The 19,805-nt window shown below is 38.2% G+C and overlaps 2 protein-coding genes across 2 annotated transcripts in view; one reads left to right on the top strand and one right to left on the bottom strand.

Moving 5' to 3' along the window:
* The window catches only part of SCOC (short coiled-coil protein), a 702,416-nt gene that overhangs the window by 578,469 nt on the left and 104,142 nt on the right, over positions 1–19,805 (bottom strand). The window lies entirely within an intron of this gene.
* The window catches only part of TBC1D9 (TBC1 domain family member 9), a 48,346-nt gene that overhangs the window by 22,281 nt on the left and 6,260 nt on the right, over positions 1–19,805 (top strand). Inside the window, exons 5-16 of the mRNA XM_039696119.1 lie at positions 170–431; positions 1,545–1,752; positions 3,818–4,024; positions 5,437–5,607; positions 6,676–6,826; positions 8,328–8,542; positions 9,983–10,100; positions 11,011–11,296; positions 12,003–12,132; positions 15,603–15,701; positions 15,822–15,890; positions 17,218–17,458. Coding sequence (XP_039552053.1) covers positions 170–431; positions 1,545–1,752; positions 3,818–4,024; positions 5,437–5,607; positions 6,676–6,826; positions 8,328–8,542; positions 9,983–10,100; positions 11,011–11,296; positions 12,003–12,132; positions 15,603–15,701; positions 15,822–15,890; positions 17,218–17,458 — 2,157 coding nt within the window. The remainder of the gene's footprint in view (positions 1–169; positions 432–1,544; positions 1,753–3,817; positions 4,025–5,436; positions 5,608–6,675; positions 6,827–8,327; positions 8,543–9,982; positions 10,101–11,010; positions 11,297–12,002; positions 12,133–15,602; positions 15,702–15,821; positions 15,891–17,217; positions 17,459–19,805) is intronic.

A 19,805-nucleotide genomic window follows, 5' to 3' on the forward strand; every position in this document is an offset into this window, starting at 1 on the left:
AGGTGATAGTGTTTTGTTTGTACATACTTGATCTATTTATGCTGTGCTCCCAACTTTTCAGGATGCTAGAAAAAGTTAGTTGAATGCATTTTATAGGAAAAAGAAGCTAAAAGCTCCTGAATATGCTCATTTTTGTACTGAATCTTGTTTTTTGTTTGCTCCTGTTCAGCAAAGCTAGTAATCCGTTGGGTTGATATCACTCAGCTTGAGAAGAATGCTACACTGCTCTTCCCTGATATGATCAAAGTGAGCACAAGGTCAAGTGAACATTTCTTCTCAGTATTCCTTAATATCAGTGAGACATTTAAACTAATGGAACAGCTTGCCAATATAGCTATGCGACAGCTTTTGGACAATGAAGGATTTGAACAAGACAGGTCATTACCCAAACTGAAAAAGAAATCCCCCAAGAAAGTATCTGCTCTAAAACGGTAGGTAGCATCAGCTCTTACTCCTCTGTTCCTTCCTCAGTCCTTTTACTTGCAGGATTTTGTCCAAAAGTTTTCTAATGTTGTGGCCATTTACTGTTACTCCTAAAGGAATGATTGATTACAACAGTGGCAAAATGTGAATAATTATTCAAATATAATTACCTTGTATCTTGTTGAATAGGAAATGGAAAACACCTGAATGTGAGCATGTTGCAAAATTAAACTTTCTTGAGCCAAATGCTCATTTGTTCAGAAGCTCTTTAGTGTATCTCCTGACACTGGCCACAGTTTGGTATCTGTTGTAAGGCCATTTTATGTCTGTATGGGATGGTAATAAAGTGATTAATGTGTTGTTAAGAACTGTGCCTAGCATTCATACTTGGTCTTATCACTGGAATTGAGAAATTAGAATCTAGATTATTAATTCTATCTGGAATACAGTTTAGGTAAAAGCGATACAACAATTAACATAAAATTCTAAGGGATGAAAAGTTATCTGGAAAATATTTCTTCTCCTTTTATATGGCACTTCAGTTTGTTAGTTTCTTTTTCATTTTTTCTTCATATGTTGTTCATGTTAGTGTACCTTACAGAATTATATCCAGTCCTTGTTTATATTTCTCATTATTTAGTGACATCTGACATGCATTATATCACTTTTGTTTGTCCTTACTGTTGAGTGTTTTGCACTGAATACATTATCAAGAGTAAGTCTTGAAATTGTTACCAAACTCTAACCTTAAGAATTCTCTAATGTTAATAAAAAAGCCTAAAAGAAGCATTTTTTATTATTATTAGCAAAAAGTGGATTCACTGTATGTATTCTCAGAAGTGGCTGAATATGGAAAGCTCACTCAGTCTTTCCTCTCTGAGAAGTAAGGATGAATGTCTGAGTCCTTCATGGCTGACTTTTTTTTTGTGTAGTTTTAGAACCTTCCAAAAGTGAAGACTGTATCTCTACTATAGGCAAATTATTTCCAACTTTTTGCTGTGTACTCCTTGCTTGGCTGAGTTATGTGTTGCAGGTAACTTGCAATGATTTGCATAAAATACATCTTAAAATGCATTAATATATCCCTTAAGCCAAGACAATCTTTCTGTGGGTTTTTTTAGGGATCTTGATGCCAGAGCAAAGAGCGAGAGATACCGTGCATTGTTCCGACTTCCCAAGGATGAGAAATTAGATGGACACACAGACTGTACTCTTTGGACTCCTTTCAACAAAATGCATATTTTGGGTCAGATGTTTGTTTCTACAAACTACATTTGCTTTACTAGTAAAGAAGAGAACTTGTGCAGCCTTATTATCCCTCTTCGAGAGGTAAATACTTGTATTTTTTAATTTATAGGGCAGGTAATAAAGCAGTGTCTTATTAGATATTTCAGCCTAGCTTTGAACTTTTTTATTTTGGTGGGGTTTTTTTACTATTTTTTGGTTCCTTTTGGAGAAAAGCCTCTTTTCATCCTTTTAATCTCTTGTGAGCATGCCATACTGATGTGTTCTAAGTAATATTTAATGACTGTGTATCTTAGTTCACGATTCATGCTACTAAAGCTCACATGGAATTTTTTCCATCAGTTTTCATAACCCTTCCTCTCTCATCATTTGTATTCTGATTCACAGCCCAATTTTACGTTTTTTGTGCCTCATAGTGGGGAGTGGAGGGTAAAACCTCCTAGATTGGATAAGTGGAAATTCTGTTCAAGAATCTGTCAAATAAGATTTGCTTTTTTCGGATGTAAAATTATTCATAATCCTCAAGTTTTGAGTTGCCTCTTACAGACTGGTAATTGTTTATTCTTGTATGTGGAAAATATTTTGTCTGTATTTTTCAAATTGGTGTGTTTCCCTTTTTAAAGCTGTTTACTTAAAGCAGATTATCAGTAAGAATAGTTTGTTTGATCCAATAAAAAATAATTATGTTGGGGAGTTTTTTTATGGTTGACTTAATTTGTGGGTTAATAGAAAATTGTGGTAAATTGTGGTAAAGCTGATGTAAGCAAGGACAGTTAGGCTTGACTGAAGAACCAGGTAATATTTCATGGCAGTGTTCTCCCCTGCAAATCATTAAGAGTAAAACAAGTACATGTTCAGAAATTTTGAAATACAGCTTCTCAGTGGCTTGTTGCAACTACTTTGGTTATTTGGGGTGAGACATTCAATTGTGGTTGCACTGTTTGTCTGAAAATCAAAGGGAATGGCAGTCCTGTAGGTAAAGTGGTGGAGGAGGAGTCAAAGTCTTCATTTAACAGGACCTCTTTTCCTGAATGCAGATTCAGCAACTGCTTTTGATAGCCACAGTCACAGCAGCATGGGATTCAGGGCAGCTCTAAAGCTTTAAGAGACAGAAGTAGGTGAAGGAATAAGTGCTTCTGTTTGAACAGCTCCAAGTCTCAGCACCAGCAAGGAGAACAGTCAACCAGGGGAGTAGTGGCAGTCCTCAGAACATCTGATCAGTACCTTTAGTAATTAAAGGAAAGCTTTCTATCTAATTAAAGCTTTGTGTTAAACCATAAGTCAATTCCAGTGTTCTGTAATATCCTGGAGGTGTTTTGACAGATGAGACAAGAAATTATGAAGGAGAAAGATGTTTTTCAGTGGCTGACTGCACTGCTCACTGCACCTTCAGCAGGTGCCCTCCCCAAGACAAAGCACTTCAGATATATGTGTGTCTCTATTGAATAGGAAATAAATGGATATCAGGTCTCATTATAGCAGAGCTATAATTAAGCTTGCTTTAATAATGTCTGTCCTGTGCCTTTAGAACTGTCTGTATTGTGTGCTGATGGCACTCAAACAGCTTTTAAGTGGAACAGGAAACATTGGGAACCCTTTTTAGCTAACTTTAATGTGCTATTAGTGAAGTCCTTTAAGTAAACAAGTAACTAGTAGATTTGTAGTTAACAGAAAAATAAAAGGAAGTGGGGAGAATAGAGAAGTGGTTTAGCCTCTGAGCAGTGCACCAGTCTTTAAGTCTTCAAAGAGAAAGCATGAAAAATGTTTATCCTGTCCATTTAGCTAGAGCTATCAATATTGTAGTGCTCATGTCTTACCATTGATAGCTGTTTTTAAAAGGGTTAAAGGAGCAAAAGTCGAAGTCCTAGCAAAATTATTTGTCCTACTTTCTATTCTGAATGCAGCAAGTCAGTTTTCATTAAGAAAATCAGGGGAGTTTTGGTGGAATATGTATTGAAACCAGTTTTTTGAGGGATTACAGCCTTTATCTTTCAGGCTTTAAGCCCTTTTATGAAAACCATGTTTTCTGGCAAAGGGGTGTCCATAGGGATTTGATATAAGGGTGGAAGGAGCATGGGTTTATTGTACTAAGAAGGTTTTTTAGTTGATTAACTAAAGATCTTAAGGTGTAGCAACTGTTTCTTCCTAGGTGACAATAGTGGAAAAGGCAGACAGCTCCAGTGTGCTGCCCAGCCCACTGTCAATCAGCACAAAAAACAGAATGACATTCCTCTTTGCCAACTTGAAAGACAGAGACTTCCTTGTACAGAGGATCTCAGACTTTCTGCAACAAACCACTTCAAAAATATATTTGGACAAAAATATTTCTGGAAGCTACATCAGCTCGGATGATGAGGTATGTGAAGGAACATGAATAATTTACTAGAAGAGGATTTTAACTGATGTGGGGAGAGGAAACACCTTTAAGATTTTTTGCAAAGCTAACCTTTAGGTACAGAAATGTGACCTTTTTTGTGTTAATGCCTTTGACTTGAAGTGTTAAAATTTGTCAGTTAGGATATCTATCCATGTTAAACCTCAGAGAAATCATCATTGCTGAGGAAGAGCTACTCTAATTCTTGCTATCAGATTCTGAAATTACCATGTGTCTTGCTGGAAAGTGTCATAGTTAACTGTTTAATTGAATAGTACTTTTAATATCTATTTACTTGTCCAACTCAAGTGTAATTCTGGAATTTTAATAATTTGAAGAAATTATCAGTTGGCATGAAACTCCTTTTATTCAAGACTTTAGCTGCTAAATCACATCTTTTGATTCTTCTGAAAACAATGTCTGAGCTGAGCAGGTTTGCATGTGCACTGCTTGTGAACTTTGGAACATTTGACCTAACAGGAAAAAATCAGCCCTGTTCTGAACATCACATGACCCTATTCTGAACTACCTTCTTAGATATGTGTGCAAAGTAAATAGGTCTTAAAAGTTATAATTAGATACAGTTAGGCATTTTGAATGTCAAGCCTTCTGCTGAATTCCAGCTTTTATGTATGAAATTCAGATCATATAACAACCTCATGAGTTCTGTTAAACCCAGCAAAGTACAGTAATTCAGATATCAAAGTAGAAGGGGTTTTTGTGGTGGATCACACATTCCAAGTCTGTCCTAAGCCATACATTAGTACTCTCCTGAGGAGCCCTACCCTGTTTGCCATGTGTGTCTTAAAAGAATTTTTCTGCTTGCTTTGTTATGGTGAGGTATAATTACCGTGTTGCTGTATACCAGAGCATGTATAGTGCTGGAACTTATGCTGTAAATGGATCTAAGCATTCTACCTACTGAATTATAAAAACAAATTAATTGTAAGCATTTACTACAATTTGTAGTATGACTACATGTCTAGATATGCATGACTGACTTGCAATTTCAGGCATTTGGTGTGATCTGCTCCGTGAGATTTTACTGTGATGCAGTTTCAAAGCTGTTTGAGAAGTCAGAAAATTCTTCAAAATACTTTTCTTCCAAATCACAGTCTATCAGTCTTATGATGTTGACAGATCAAGGGAGCTGGTTCAATTGCTTAGGGCTACTTAGGGTTAACATTACCCTAGCAATTCTAGTTCTAGAATTTGGTTGTGTTTCAGGAGAGCTGTTGAGAAACTGGAAGATATTTCATTGGTCTAATCTGGTCTAATTTTTGCTGGCTTATGTTTTTGTTAACTGTTAGCATGCATATATTTTAAAGTAAAGTGAAGTAAAAAGTCCAGACTCTGGCTCATCTTTATGCCTGTATTGTGACTGCTTTCTACAGGTGTTTACAAGGTCAAGCAGTCTAATTTCTGCCAGCCCTCACAAAAGCCTGAGCTCTGAGTCAGAGGGAGAGCGACAATTCAACCTCAATGATAATGGTATTCCAACAGCAACTCAAGCTTTAATGACAATGTATCGGCGCAGGTCACCTGAGGAGTTCAACCCTAAGCTGGTAAAATACACCTCTGAGTGCTCCACCTGACTGAAAAAGCTATTTGTTGTAGTGTGCTTTTATACTTTGTAATGGTTTTGGTTTTGTATCCCCTTATTTTCCCCAAATGGTGTACCCCTTTTTGTACCCCCTCCCTCTACCTGTGTAACCATTTTCCTGTGTTGAGATCGTCCCCAAATCCCTGCCCTGGCTCTCTGTCAGTCACTCAGCATCCCATCCCCTCTATCCAGAACTTTCGGTCAAAGTCGTCGAGTGATTAGTCCAAGGCCAGGGGGCAGCCCCCCAAGTATTATTTTATACGCTATCCCAAATGTCCATCCCTAAGACTGCATCCCTGGAGGGCCTTTACTGGTCAGCAAATGTATCTACTTTTGGTTTCCTCCCCCCCTTTAAATGTAACCTTGAGATTCCTTTTGTTTTACTCTGAGCAAGGTGCACACTGAGGTGTGGGGCTCCCTGGGAAGCTCTGAATAAACCTTGGACTGCCCCGTGCTGAGAGTCACCTTTTATCCTCTACTGATGGCTCCAGTGTCTCCTCTGCTGCAAAGGCAACCAGCCTGGCTGCCCTCAGTACCCTCGGGGCACCAGAGAGTGTCCCCTGCTGTCAGTCCCTTCAGGGCTGACCCCGTGTTGTCTCCTGAGAGGCACCCAGAGAGACAGAGACAGCTATTTAATTATGTTTGCATTAAAACCCATGTTGCTGATCCAGAAGAATTTCATTCTGCCAAACAGTTAAGAAGAGGCAGTATTTTTCGTAGAAAAAAATGTTGTTGTTTCACCAGTACAAATAACTTCACTACATGAAAGAAAAGTTGGATGTAATTCAAGGAGAGGTTGTATTCCTGCTCTTAAGTATAACTGCTTCTCTTAGCAGCAAGGTCTACTGGCATAGAAACTAGGAAATGGGAGGAGGGAGCCCTTTAAGAAGGTAACTGGACTTCAGCCAAGTTATTTTTGCTCATTTGGAAGGTTAGGATATTGCAGGCTTTTGAGCATTCAAGGTTTTAGTTGAGTTAGAGTGTTAGAAAGAGAAGCTGCATCTTTATGCCTGCCTTTCTTTGCTTTTAGGCCAAGGAGTTCCTGAAGGAGCAGGCCTGGAAGATTCACTTTGCTGAATATGGCCAAGGGATCTGTATGTATCGCACAGAGAAAACAAGAGACCTTGTGCTAAAAGGCATTCCAGAAAGCATGAGAGGGGAACTTTGGCTGCTCTTCTCAGGTAGGTTTTCATTTGAATGTGTCTGTGGGGTATAAGCAAAAGCATAAGGGAAGAAGGGATTTCTAAGATGATTAAAGGTGCACATAATAAGTGTCTGAAAATATTTGGGAAAAGTAAGGCTGTGATTGTTAGCGGGCACCAGATAAGTTTAGACAAGATTTCTGTTCAGACCAGCAAATGCCCTTTCTCAAACAGGCTCACATAATTAAGGAAGAGTACATAAAAAGCAGAACATGCACTCGGTAACCAAAAGCCAGTAGTTTAGGGACCTTCTAGATGTTCAGCAACCACCAGCAAGCCTAATTCCCATTTATTTAATAATTTCTGGATCCAGATAAGCTTTTGACATGTTGCACGGAACCATAATCTTTCGTTTTTGTTGATACTAAATAAAAAAAGCTACCCTAACATTTATTAGGTGCTTCCATTATGTGACAAAATGGTGAGAAAATATTTGTCTGGGGTTCTGTGCCATAAAAGATTCTCTAGGTCTGTGTCCACTTAAAGTTGTTTTTTTTTGAAGTTGAAGAATTGTATTACTAGTGATATGGAAATCAATCCTACCTCAGACATTTTTCATAACCTATCACCATATGCCTTCTTTAGCTCTACCCTCCCCAAGATAGTTACCACAGGCTAGCTACTCCACTTATGATATGAGCATGAGGGCCTTTTATCTGATGACCTAATGATGCTTTCAAGTTTGTTTTCTGTTTCTTCCCTGGTAATACATAGTCATAGTACATAGTACATTTTGTACATAGTACATAGTACATTTTCTCTTTGCTACTGGGCACTAGAGAAACGTTTTCAGAATATAGGCACAGGAATGCAGAGCTCTATTTTGTGTCCTTTTAACAGCTAGTTTGGATTAATTTTCATTGTATAACTCATATTTTCTATGTAGATTACATTGTGCTACTGACACTTGATTTTTGTTTCTGGAGAAGTTGTAAAGTCAGTAGTGAAATCTCTTAGAAACTCTGTGAGCATGTATTGGTATCCCTAAGGCTGAGTGCCCTGCCCGAGATGACAGTGTCATTTTCAGAAGAAGGATTAGAACTCATGAGTTTTTGTCTCTTGCTTTTGGGTGACATGTCATACTCTCTGCATTTACTCTGTTCCCAGGGCAAGTAGCTTCCTCACAGACAAGTTTTGAGTTATTTAGGATAACCAAACCCACAGCCAGCTGTAGAGGGAGCTCATGATACCATGTGACTGCACAGTTGGTTTGTTCTTCACGCCTCCTGTTTTGTTCTGGCTGAGAGGGATTTTAACCTCATTATAAAAATGTCTGTAGAGAAGACAGGAAGGGCTGATAATCACCAAAGCACATGCTTTTAAATTTTTTAATCACCCTTAAAGAAACAATATTTTCATATTTGCTTTCGAAGTTCTTGGTGACACTCGGAATGGAATGGGAGCAGATTATCATGTTGGAGTACTGTACCTGCTAAACCTTCTGTTTTCTTCTGGTTTTAATACTGTTCTCCTACTCTAGGAGCCATTAATGAAATGACCACACATCCTGGCTATTATGAGGACCTAGTGGAGAAATCGATGGGAAAATACAATCTTGCTACAGAAGAGATAGAGAGGGATCTGCACCGCTCCCTTCCAGAACACCCTGCATTCCAGAATGAGATGGGTATTGCTGCTTTAAGGAGAGTCTTGACAGCTTATGCTTTCAGAAATCCAAACATAGGATATTGTCAGGTAATTTAAATACCCTTCAGTTTCTGGAGTTCCAGTTCTCTCCTTGCAGTCCTGTTTCTTCAGTCATGCACATGAGGGTTTGGCTGTGTGAAGCACACTGGGGTGTGGATGGTGCTGTGAGCTCACACCTCAGTGCTGCAGAGAGGCAGGAATGCAGAGGCCAGAGGGATGTCATGCAAGGACCTGCTCTAACAGCAGTATTGGCAGCACATGTTGAGAGATATTTTCTGTAAGCATAATTTCTGCTCATAAATCTAGAAACTGGACAGATGATATCAGAGCTGTCTACAGAAAATGACAATGGACCCTGAAGAAAAGTTATTTCCATATTAACAAAAAATTACCTCAAAACCAAAACACTTTGTGTTCAACCTTAAATTTTTATTTATACATCTTATAATGAAATGTTATTCAATGTATTAGTTATAATGCTCCAGAACCTCCTTTCCTCTTTCAATGATGCCATGCCATCATTCAAAGCAATGAAAAGAAACAAAACCAGAAAATAACCAAAAAAAAACTAAGGAAAAAACCCCCAAATACTTTGCAAAAAATAAAGCATCCTGGGAGATATCATCGTGAGTCCCAGCCATATATCTGTGGAGTTAATGCTGACCCCAGTGTGTGGTTTTGAGGTTCTTATGCCCATAATTCAAGTCACTGTAGTTTCTGGTCCTAAATCATTCTTTCTTACTATAATTTTGGTTTATCACATGGGCCTTTTTTTGCCTTCCTACATACTTTTGCAAAGAAGAAACTTAAATTCATTAGTGTTAAGAAGCCTGATTAATATCTGACTGTTAAGGCTTCCAAATGCAACTTGAGTAACTGCAAGCAGTTCTAATAGATACCATCATCAATTATTTAATAACACATGTGGTACTATGTAATAGCTACAGCATTTTTAAAGATTATTTAACAGAGGAGCAGCAGAAAGACATTTAGGTTCTGGTCCCTAAAACTGTCACAGTAATTAGTAACCTTGAGATTTGGTTCAGCTACAGTGAGAATTCAGGCACATCACTAGTGCTGTGGGAGGTGTTTTGGCTGCACCAGTCCCAGATTCCCCAAGAGCACCTATGGCAGACTGTCAGTAGCAGTATAATGGATGCTTGCAGACCTGTCAGACCTTGATTACGAAGAAAAATCATAATTTCTTAAAAAAAAAATCTGCAACACAAAACAAACCAACCCCCCCCAAAAAACACCAGAAAGCCCCAGTGAAACAAGAACAACAAAACTAAAGGAAAGCCTTAAAATTTACTGTGACTTGAGGCTTTCTTAAGCCTTTCTTTGAGCACTGGGAAAACACTGCTGTTTTTACAGGGAAGTAATTGAACAGTTTGGGATCGGCAGAGAGAGATGTAGCTAATTTCCTAACCACTTTTCTGCTCAGGTACAGTGCTAGATATTGAATAATTATATTTCCTTTTCTTTTAGGCTATGAATATTGTCACTTCGGTGCTCCTGCTTTATGCAAAAGAGGAGGAAGCTTTCTGGCTGCTGGTGGCTCTGTGCGAGCGTATGCTGCCTGACTACTACAACACAAGAGTTGTTGGTATGCTTTGGGGACATTTTTGAAATTAACTGGTGTTATTTGTACTGAAAAACAAATATATGGGTAGATGCATCTCTGTATGTTAGTGATGAGGCCGCTTGCTCAGGAGAATAAAGGCAATTTCCTAAAGAGGCAATTTTATTGTTGATAGTTTATCACCTACCTAGGATCAGATGGCATTCTAAATTGGGGTCAAGCAAAGTAGATTTTTAAGAAAAGATGGGAGGCTAAAATTTGAGTTTTAAATGATCCAGTTAGCCAATTAAGGTAATGTGGAAACAGGAGCTTTGGCAGTTTGCAGTAGAAGTCTTTGTGCCTGTACCTCTGATGTGAAAGGGCACAAGTATCAGAATGCTATTGTTGTCAGATGAACTTCCTTGTGTATGTCGAAGAGAGTGACTTCAGTTTATCATGGAATCTGTTTTTACTGTATCTCACAAATACTTGAGATACTCAGCCTTAGAAATTATTCTTCCTGGCCTGGTTAAAACACTGATGTTGTGGCATGGGAATGTACAATACTGGGTTCTCTTGAAGTAAAACTAAACCCTCACAGTCACCCTGGCCTCATTCAGCAGGTGGTGCTGAGGTGTTACTCCAATTAGTGATGGTAATATCAAGCCACTATTTAACTTCTGCTAGTGCTAGACCAAATTACTCAATTTTTATTTATTATGGAGTGTATAATTAAAAAAGGAAAAAAATTATTACAGTTCAATTTGTATCTATAGCTCAGTAGTATGGTGGAGTCTGTTACTCATTTGAAAGTGAGAAAATATGCATAAGCACCATGCAAAATATTCTTAGGTTTTTTATTTATATACATTAAATATATAGATTTTTTTTTCTCCCCTAAATGGCAATGTATCTGTTGCTCCTGAATTAATTTGACCTTACTTATCTTCAACAGGAGCATTGGTGGATCAGGGTGTCTTTGAAGAGTTGGCTCGTGACTACATTCCACAGCTTTATGACTGCATGCAGGATTTGGGTGTAATCTCCACCATCTCCCTGTCCTGGTTCCTCACTCTTTTCCTCAGTGTAATGCCATTTGAAAGTGCAGTGGTAGTTGTGGATTGTTTCTTCTGTGAAGGAATAAAGGTGATATTTCAGTTAGCACTCGCTGTCCTCGAAGCTAATGTAGACAAGTTGCTTAACTGTAAAGATGATGGAGAAGCCATGACAGTCTTGGGAAGGTATTTATTACAGAAAATTAAGTATCTCTGTGTTTGTGGTTTTGGGTTTTTGGGGTTTTTTTTGGTCTGCTTTTCTGATTTGTATTCTATGTTGAAATACTAAATTTAAACCAGTACCATATATGTAAATCTTTTACATATTTGTAGTCTCCTTTCATTCACATAAGGTACTCCTTATATTATTTTAAAATAATGCTAAGTGACCAACAAGATACGAATTCTTCTTTCAAGACATTCAAATAAACTTCCCAAACCTAGTTATAGAAATTTAAATTGATTTGTTATCTTAGTGGATTACATGAGTTTTGTTACTTCAGCCTGCTACCTTTTAAATGTTAAGAAAAAGCCTTGATGTTAAGGAAAATTATTTTGGGAATAGACTAAGTTGGACTCAGAAGAATTAGGTAGGATCTTGAACAAACAGATTTCAGTGGCTTGGATCATTTCATCAGAACTAGTGCTGCTGTGTGTTACCTCTGATTTTCTTGAGCTTGGTAGCGATGTTTAGTTTTCAAGATGCTTCTGGAACTTTGGAATTTTTTCATAATAAATTTCAGTAGTATAACCTTAACTCTTCCTAGAGAACAGCTCAGTCACTTTTACGTGTAATAATCAATATGTAACCTGTATGCTGCTAACCCTCAGGAGGGAGGGCACACAAATTTATCTTGGGTTTCTCCTGTCTTTTTTTTTTTCCCCCTACCAGATATTTGGACAGCGTAACCAATAAGGACAGCACTCTTCCTCCCATTCCTCATCTTCACTCCCTGCTCAGTGATGATGTAGAGCCTTATCCTGAGGTGGATATCTTCAGGCTAATCAGGTCTTCCTATGAGGTAGGATAAGATTTCTTAACAGGAACTTGCCAACTAACACAACTGCTGCTTCACAGAGGAATTTAGTACTCTAGTTTGGCTTTGCTTGAAACAGAAAGAACACAAAAGAAATGCAGACTCATCTGAGAAGCCTGAAATGGAGCAAAGAAGAGGAGTTAGACTTTCTTCTTCTTTTAACCAAGACTTTTAACTGGAGCTGTTTTCATAGAGAAGTCTGAGGCCTCAAAGGAAAGCAGCCCACAACCAAAAAGTGATTTACAAACCAAAGGCTGAACTTTTAATTTGAAAGGAGTTAATTCTCATTTAAGCTTTTTTGTGCTTTTCCAAACTGAAATAGTAGTGAAATCTGTATGATTTCAGAAGACTTTTCTATTATCACTGAAACTTTGTTTCTTTTGCCTTTCATTTTCTTAAAAGTGCTGATTGTGACCATGGGCCACTATATTCTATCACTAAAGCTAAAAAAAATTCAAGTGAAAGGAGCTGGTAATAACTAATATCTATTAAAGGACAGGACAAAGCCTGCAAAACCAACTAAAATCTGCAGCCTGGTTTAATTGTCCTTAAATTAAAAAAAAAAGCCATCAGTTAAAATATCTCTGATGGTTACACTGACATACCCATATTTTATAAAAATTAAGGAAAAACTGTAAAGATTTTTTCTCTTTAATTTTCATTATTCCCTTCTATTGACATGGAGTTGATTTATACTTAGCAATAGCACAGCTTTCTCAAAAGCACTTCCTATGCCCCTAAACCCCACTTGCTTTAACATACCACATTTAATAAGGAAGTAGGTAGACCTTAGTGTATTCTAAGTGTGTCAGGGTAGATGGATGTTTGGTAGATGTCAGAATGGTCAGGAAGGTGTTTATGTGAAGTTGTGTTTCCCATGCATTTTGCCATTTTCCTCATTGTGAAGATTGCTTTCATTGGCTTAACTGCTCTAAAATGAATAATCTGACTCCATGCAGAGGTAGTTTGTCTTTCTGGGGAAAGACAGACAGCAGCACAGAACCTTGTACATCCTTGGTAAATAACCAACTGCACTTCAGTATAATTAGGCAAAACAAGTACCATGGGGATTGAGGAACCATGAGGAAAGCAGGAGCTGGTTGGAAAGAGAGCATTCGTTTCAAGAAAGTTGCTGTTAATTAATTTATTTTAAAAAACCCTAACAATTCTTTAGTAAACTATTCAGATTCAAAAACTTTAGGGGACCTGTTACACCTGTTATGTTTCTTGATTAGTTATGTGCAATCAGGGCTGGGAATTCACTGATAGTTTTGTTACAGCTACAAAGAATGAAATATAAACTAAATTAGCATATTTTTGTTAATTTCTAGAACTTAAACTGCTAAGAGTGCTTGCTGGGTGACTATCTATCCTTAATCTTGTAGACGTTTATAATTTAAAAATAATAGGAAGACCTACAGCTGAAGAAAACATGGGTTTTTTTGGGACCTTTGCCTTCCCTCAAGCATACACACACAATCTCCAAGGAGAGGGGAAAACCTTGTCTCTTCCAGATTGTCCTGTGATATTTGTAATGGAAATGTGATGAGTCTGAGAACTTGATGGCAGTGGCTAAGTCACAATATATGAATTGTTTTATGAACACCTGCTTTCCATCATGCTCTGACACTGTCCAGCTCCTAGGTAATCCTGTCAGATGCATATATGAGAAGTCTGCAGTGAAAGTTGAAAGGATGCAGAATTGCTTGGTAAATAAGTGATTAGGACCCTCTCTGCAATGATACTGAGCAGACTTTCTACTTTCAAAGAAGAAATTGTCTTAAAAAAAGAGAATATACATAAGAAGTGTGTTTTATACTGCCAGTACTTTCTTAATTTACTGAAAATAGTTTTCAGTAAGAAATCTCTTATCCTTTCATTCAATTTGTAATTCAGAAGCCGTAGATCCTGGTGTCATAATAATTATAGTAGGAGTGACTGAAATAATGCATAATAACTGCAGTTTTAAAAGTCTGTGCATAACTCCCTAGCTGTCTGTGGAGTGTAGACTCATAATCAGAGCTGTTACATGTTTAACTCATTTAATTTGTCTGTTAGCTAGTTAGGAAAAAAAAATGGCCTTCAAGATTTCAGCTGTATGTACAGTGGTATCTGGATGTTGGCCATATTAACTAACAAGCTGACAAGGTCTGTGCTGTGGAAAGGATTGATACAGTTTTGACCTTGAACAGGTGACATCCTTCCAACAACTCCTTGCACAGTTTGAAACTTAGCATGGCCAAAGGACCATTCCCAGAAGGTAATCATCTGCAACCTTCCTATTTTGTAGACTATGTGAGCTTTAGTTTTAGGGATGTGAACAGACCTTCTTATTTGGCCCTCCAGACCAGTGAATAAACTGATTACTGGAATAGGTGTGGCCTCAAGAGCTACAAAAGATCTGTCTTTTCAAGGTTTTGTGACCTCTGTGATACCTGATATTAATGAATGTTTACCTACGTTCCATTTTTGTCAAGACTTCTTTATTTGCAACATGCTCACAAGTACATGAAGGATCTTTTTACTCCCTAGGTACATGATAAAGGTGAACACCTTTATAGATAAATGCATTTAGCATTAATTTCATTTTACAAGGATGTGCCAGCACATGCACATATGCCTGCTCATGTAGATGCACTTGCACTGGAAATATAAATCCATCTTGTATGAAAGTGTGTCCTGCCACCCCTTTATGCTTTACATGTGGTGTAGCTGATGTCTGGGGTTGTTGTTCCTGCTGATCATCTGTGCACTCCTAAGTGTGTGGATTTTGGATGGCAAGAAACTTCTGCTCATAATGCTTCTACAAAAATGAATCTTAGGGATAAGGCATTCCTCTGCATGTGAAAATATGGAATATTATTCCTAATAGGTTTTCCCCCATGATGCTTCTGTAGTATGTGCAGGAGCTCCCTGACACTGTTATGTGCATTATGGAAAAAACTTCTGAAAATAAGACTTGGGTAATAAAGAGAATATTTTCCTAGTGGACATTGCATTCTTGCTACTTTGTTTCAGATCCTCAGAATGTAAGGACTGCTGTACTGTCTCAGCGATTAGAGATCCAGTTAGTTTAATATTCTCTTTCTGTTGTGATTATGAGACATTCCAGGACAAGCTGAAATGTTACTCTGCAGGAGGACTTACGAAACAATCTATTCACAGAGATTTGCCAAGCAAGAAGTTTCTATGTACTGAGATTACAGTTTGAAATGAGAGAGTTTGAAATTGAATAAAGACCTTTCAAATTAAAATAAGTTATTGGAAAAAATAAAATCTAGTAATATACTCCTAAAGTCTTTGTAATATTGTAATGCATTTAAAAAATGTGTTAACAGCAGTTTCATTTGTGGTACGTCATCTAATTAAATTAATTTTTCTAATAAATTAAAGGCAAGCTGAATATTTTGAATATTAATACACAGACAATCATGTACTACTTTCTCTCTTTCAAGAAATTTGGAGGTATCCGGGCAGATCTAATTGAACAAATGAGATTCAAACAAAGACTGAAAGTCATCCAAACCCTCGAAGATACTACAAAGCGCAATGTGGTCAGTACTGAAATAATGTTCTTTGCACATAATAAGTTCAGTTAGTTTCTGAAGTTTAACTTAACTTTTCAGTGAAACATGGATTTCAAATCTGTAATTGTTAATGTTGTGTTTCAAAAGGTACGAACTATTGTGACAGAGACTTCTTTCACTATCGATGAACTGGAGGAACTATACGCGCTTTTCAAGGTAAAGCTAAGTGGAGATAAGATCATGTGCCTCCAGCAAGTGTAAATGTTCATTTTTGATGGGGGACTCTGTCTTTGCTAAGCACCAAGTCAAGTCTGTCAGTTATTATTGGGTATCTTGAAACAAACTTCAATTAGCTGCTGTATTATTGATATACAAAAATTCCTAAACTCAATCAGTTTTTAAGACATTGGGAAGGGTTTAGTTCACTTATTGATTTGTCCATGGAAAAAAATATATACTGGTAAAAAAGTAAAGTGAAAAATTAGATAGATGCTTTTGATCAGTCATTAGAAACTAAACATATGTGTCTCTCTACCTGACCCAAGGTTTGGAGTTTATCACAATTATTCTATTATCTCAGACAGTTAATACTTGTGTACAGCAGTAGCTGAATTTTGCCATTGTTAATGCTTTAATGCATTAAATGGGAATTTAATGCCACATAGTGATGTGTCTTTATAAGTTGGTTGTACAGAAGTACCATTAGATCCACAAATTTAAAGGTGAGCATTTAAATGTGTTAGGTTCACCTTCATGCACAATGTCTTAAATTACTTTCTTACTCTGTTTCATTATAACAAGAGATTTTTTTTAATATGATGAAGAATTTATATCCTGTTAATTTCCCATCTGTAATAAGAAGTCTTAGTTGTGTAAATCCTGCAGTGCCTTCTTTCAGAAGGTCTTCAATGAAATCAGTGAGACCAAGTCAGACAGTCTTCCCTGGTTAATCACTGTGCAGTTCTGGGATCGTTTTCTCTAAGCTTCTGAATAGTTTTGAATTAGATTCTGGCAAAATCAACTCCAGAACCTCCACTGACTTCAATAAGACTGAAAGAACAGTACATTAGTCACTATTTTTGAGAATCTACAAAAATATTTAAAATAAACAGGTATTTTCATATGATTAAAGATTAAATAAAGATTTCATGAGCCTTGTGACTTGACTGCATGATGAGGGTGCAGAGGGGGACTAAGCAAAACAAGCCTGTGAAGTCACAGCTGTGGCCAAAACAGGTATTTCATGTTTCATCTGCTTGAAAGGCAGAAAAAGTTTTGCTTCATCTTCTTTTTGCTTTTTTGTTTTGTTTTGTTGTTTGGTTGGTTTTTTTTTAATAGAGGGATGCTTTTTTGTGCTGATTAGAGGAGGAACCCTTTTCAGAAGTGGAAGGGCTGGATAAATTGAAATGCATCTGTTAACTTGCATTGCTTTGAGAATGCATGTGGAAGAGTTGTTTGGAATTGTTTTTATCGTGGAGAGCAATTTGTAGAGGAGTTGTTTGTAGAGGTGCTGACAACCTTATGGTGTTTACCTTCTGTTTAGGCAGAACACCTGACGAGCTGCTACTGGGGAGGAAACAGCAATGCCACGGAGCGGCACGACCCCAGCCTGCCGTACCTGGAGCAGTACCGCATCGACTTCGAGCAGTTCAAGGGCATGTTTGCCCTCCTCTTCCCCTGGGCCTGTGGGACTCACTCAGATACGTTGGCTGCCCGCTTGTTCAGGCTTCTGGATGAAAATGGAGATCTGCTCATCAACTTCCGTGAATTCGTCTCTGGACTAAGTAAGGAGGATCCACAGCACTTTCAATCCAACACGACAAACCAGTTTGTTTCTGTTCAGCTAATTTTATCATCCTGTGACAGTGGTTCCCTCAGATCTTAGTAGGTGAATCTACATTAGCCAGTGGTGTATCACACTGGGAAAAGGACTGCACATGGGCAGATCTGTTAGGGTCTGAGGATTTCACCAACTGCTAACTCTCAACACAAAAACTTAACTGCACAGGTGCCTAATGGTGTATTTCCCCTAGGCATAGTTAGAGTGTGAGGTACTACCTCTCTTGCTTCGGAAGTCAGTAACCAAAACTGCTGAGAACAGTTTGGAAGTCCCCTGAAAAGGAGAAAGTGGAGGTGCAGGTCAGAGAGGGAGACTGAATGTTTTTAGTCTTGAAGAAGCAAGATTTCGGGACGTGAAAGTCAACATTGCGAGCCCCAGGATTAACATGAGGAAGCAAAGATGAGGCAGGAGCTGGCCACTCCTTTTTTAAATAGAGCAGGAGTTGTTTGCTGTAAGCGACCAACATCTCACCATCTACCATGTGTCATTTCATGGCAGTGTGGAATTTCCACCAGCTCTGTATTTTGATTCTTTCTGGGAGTGAAAAGGTTTCCCTGTCTGGTTTTCAGCAGCTCTTTGTTAACAGTATGTTTAAGCATTAGAGCTCCAAATGCAGCCTTGCATTAAAACCCCTGTACAGCAGTAGTAGCACCTGTTCTCTTGTAAGTGCAAAAATAGCTGTGACAGTGAAACTGGATGCACACCTCCCCTTCACACCACCAAAAAATCCCAGTGCTTCCTGTGATGCAGTGATTTGTATTTGAGGTACTGTTCCAGGTAACACTCTGGGTCCTTTTGAGGACCCAGGAATTAACTACTCTTCCAGTTTACAGGATGCTGTTAGTAACAGTCAACCAGCTATTGATTGAGACAGCAAGTTTTGGAATCAGTAATGAGTAATAAGAACAAGGGCCAGTATTGAGCACTGTGAACAGAAATGAATGTAAAATGCATAAATGTGGCTATAAGCCAGGATGACTGAACTAAAATCTTCAATGGTCAAAACAATCAAAAATACTCACTCTGAAATCTCATATTTTTCAGAAACTAAGCCCACTGTGGTGTAATTTGAAAGCCTTCTTTTTTTTTTCCGCCTCACTGACACCTTTTTTAGTTGAGAAGCACATGAGTGGTAGGAAGGTCAACGTGATCAACAAAAAAACAATGGACCTGTTTGAGCATATTTCACCATGTCCCAGGACTTATAATTATTCAACTTCTTTTTCATTGTCCCTACAACAAATAGCTCAAGAACCTCCTACTTCAGGTGCCTGTAGGGCCTCAGCTGAGCAAAGATGGAATAACCTGGTGTATTCTTTATGTTTACTCTGTGCCCTGTTACAATAATATAGTCCAAACATAGGAGTTGTTTGCCCAATGAGTTGTGCTGCTCAGAAGAGGTTTTCAGCCTTGGTTAGGAGCTCTTCAAGTTATTCACTCTTGACAAAGCTCCCCTGCACTCCTGTAACACACTGGATTATAGCATGACAGCTGTTGACTGCACATCCAAGTAAGCCACAGAGATCTCTACAGGGATTCCAAGTGGCCTTCTGCCTCCCGTCGTGTTTCTGCGATACTCCCTTCTCAGGGCACACAGCTCCCCCCTTCTCCAGTGGCTGCTGCTGACTGCAGTACTTGTCACAGCCTCCTGTCAAAGTCAGCACCATAAAAGCTGTGTCTTGCAAGGACTACTTGAGTGTATTTTTTTGGGGTTTTTTTGTTTTGCAAACAGGGTTTTTTCAACCACAGAATGGAGGAGGGTATTCAAAATACGGAGTGGTAACCTCACCACTTCTCCAAGCCTTTCAGAGGCAGAATCACCTCCCTTGACCTGCTGGCAATGCTCTTCCTAATTTTGAGCAAAAAGGAAAAGGGAAGCATTAGGAGGAAGGAAAAGTGTGCATCAGGAGGCACATACAGATTTATCTCAAATTGTAGCTATGGAGCTTTTTCAGTTCTCTTCAAGTCTGAGGACAGAGAGAGCAACAAGCCTACACATGTCACCCTGCGCCCTGAATCATATTTTGCAGTTCCCTGTTGATGGAGGATGCAGAAGTGCAGCCCATTCTGGTCCTTTGGTTGTGCCATGTTGCTTTTACCAGAAGAGTATACATAGTCTGCATGGTGTGATACACCAGATGGGAACATAACAAGGTTTTGTGCTTAAAAAGGACCATATTGAAAGCAAAATGGCTAATGTAGATGTGCTTAACTTTTTTTTTTGGCCTAACATCTGTATTTATTGGAGTGTTAAGCTTTACAAGAGACTGTGGTTGTTAGTAGTTGCTACA

The sequence above is a fragment of the Passer montanus genome, unplaced genomic scaffold (genome assembly GCF_014805655.1).
Source record: "Passer montanus isolate IOZ18808 unplaced genomic scaffold, ASM1480565v1 scaffold95, whole genome shotgun sequence".
NCBI lineage: Eukaryota > Metazoa > Chordata > Aves > Passeriformes > Passeridae > Passer > Passer montanus.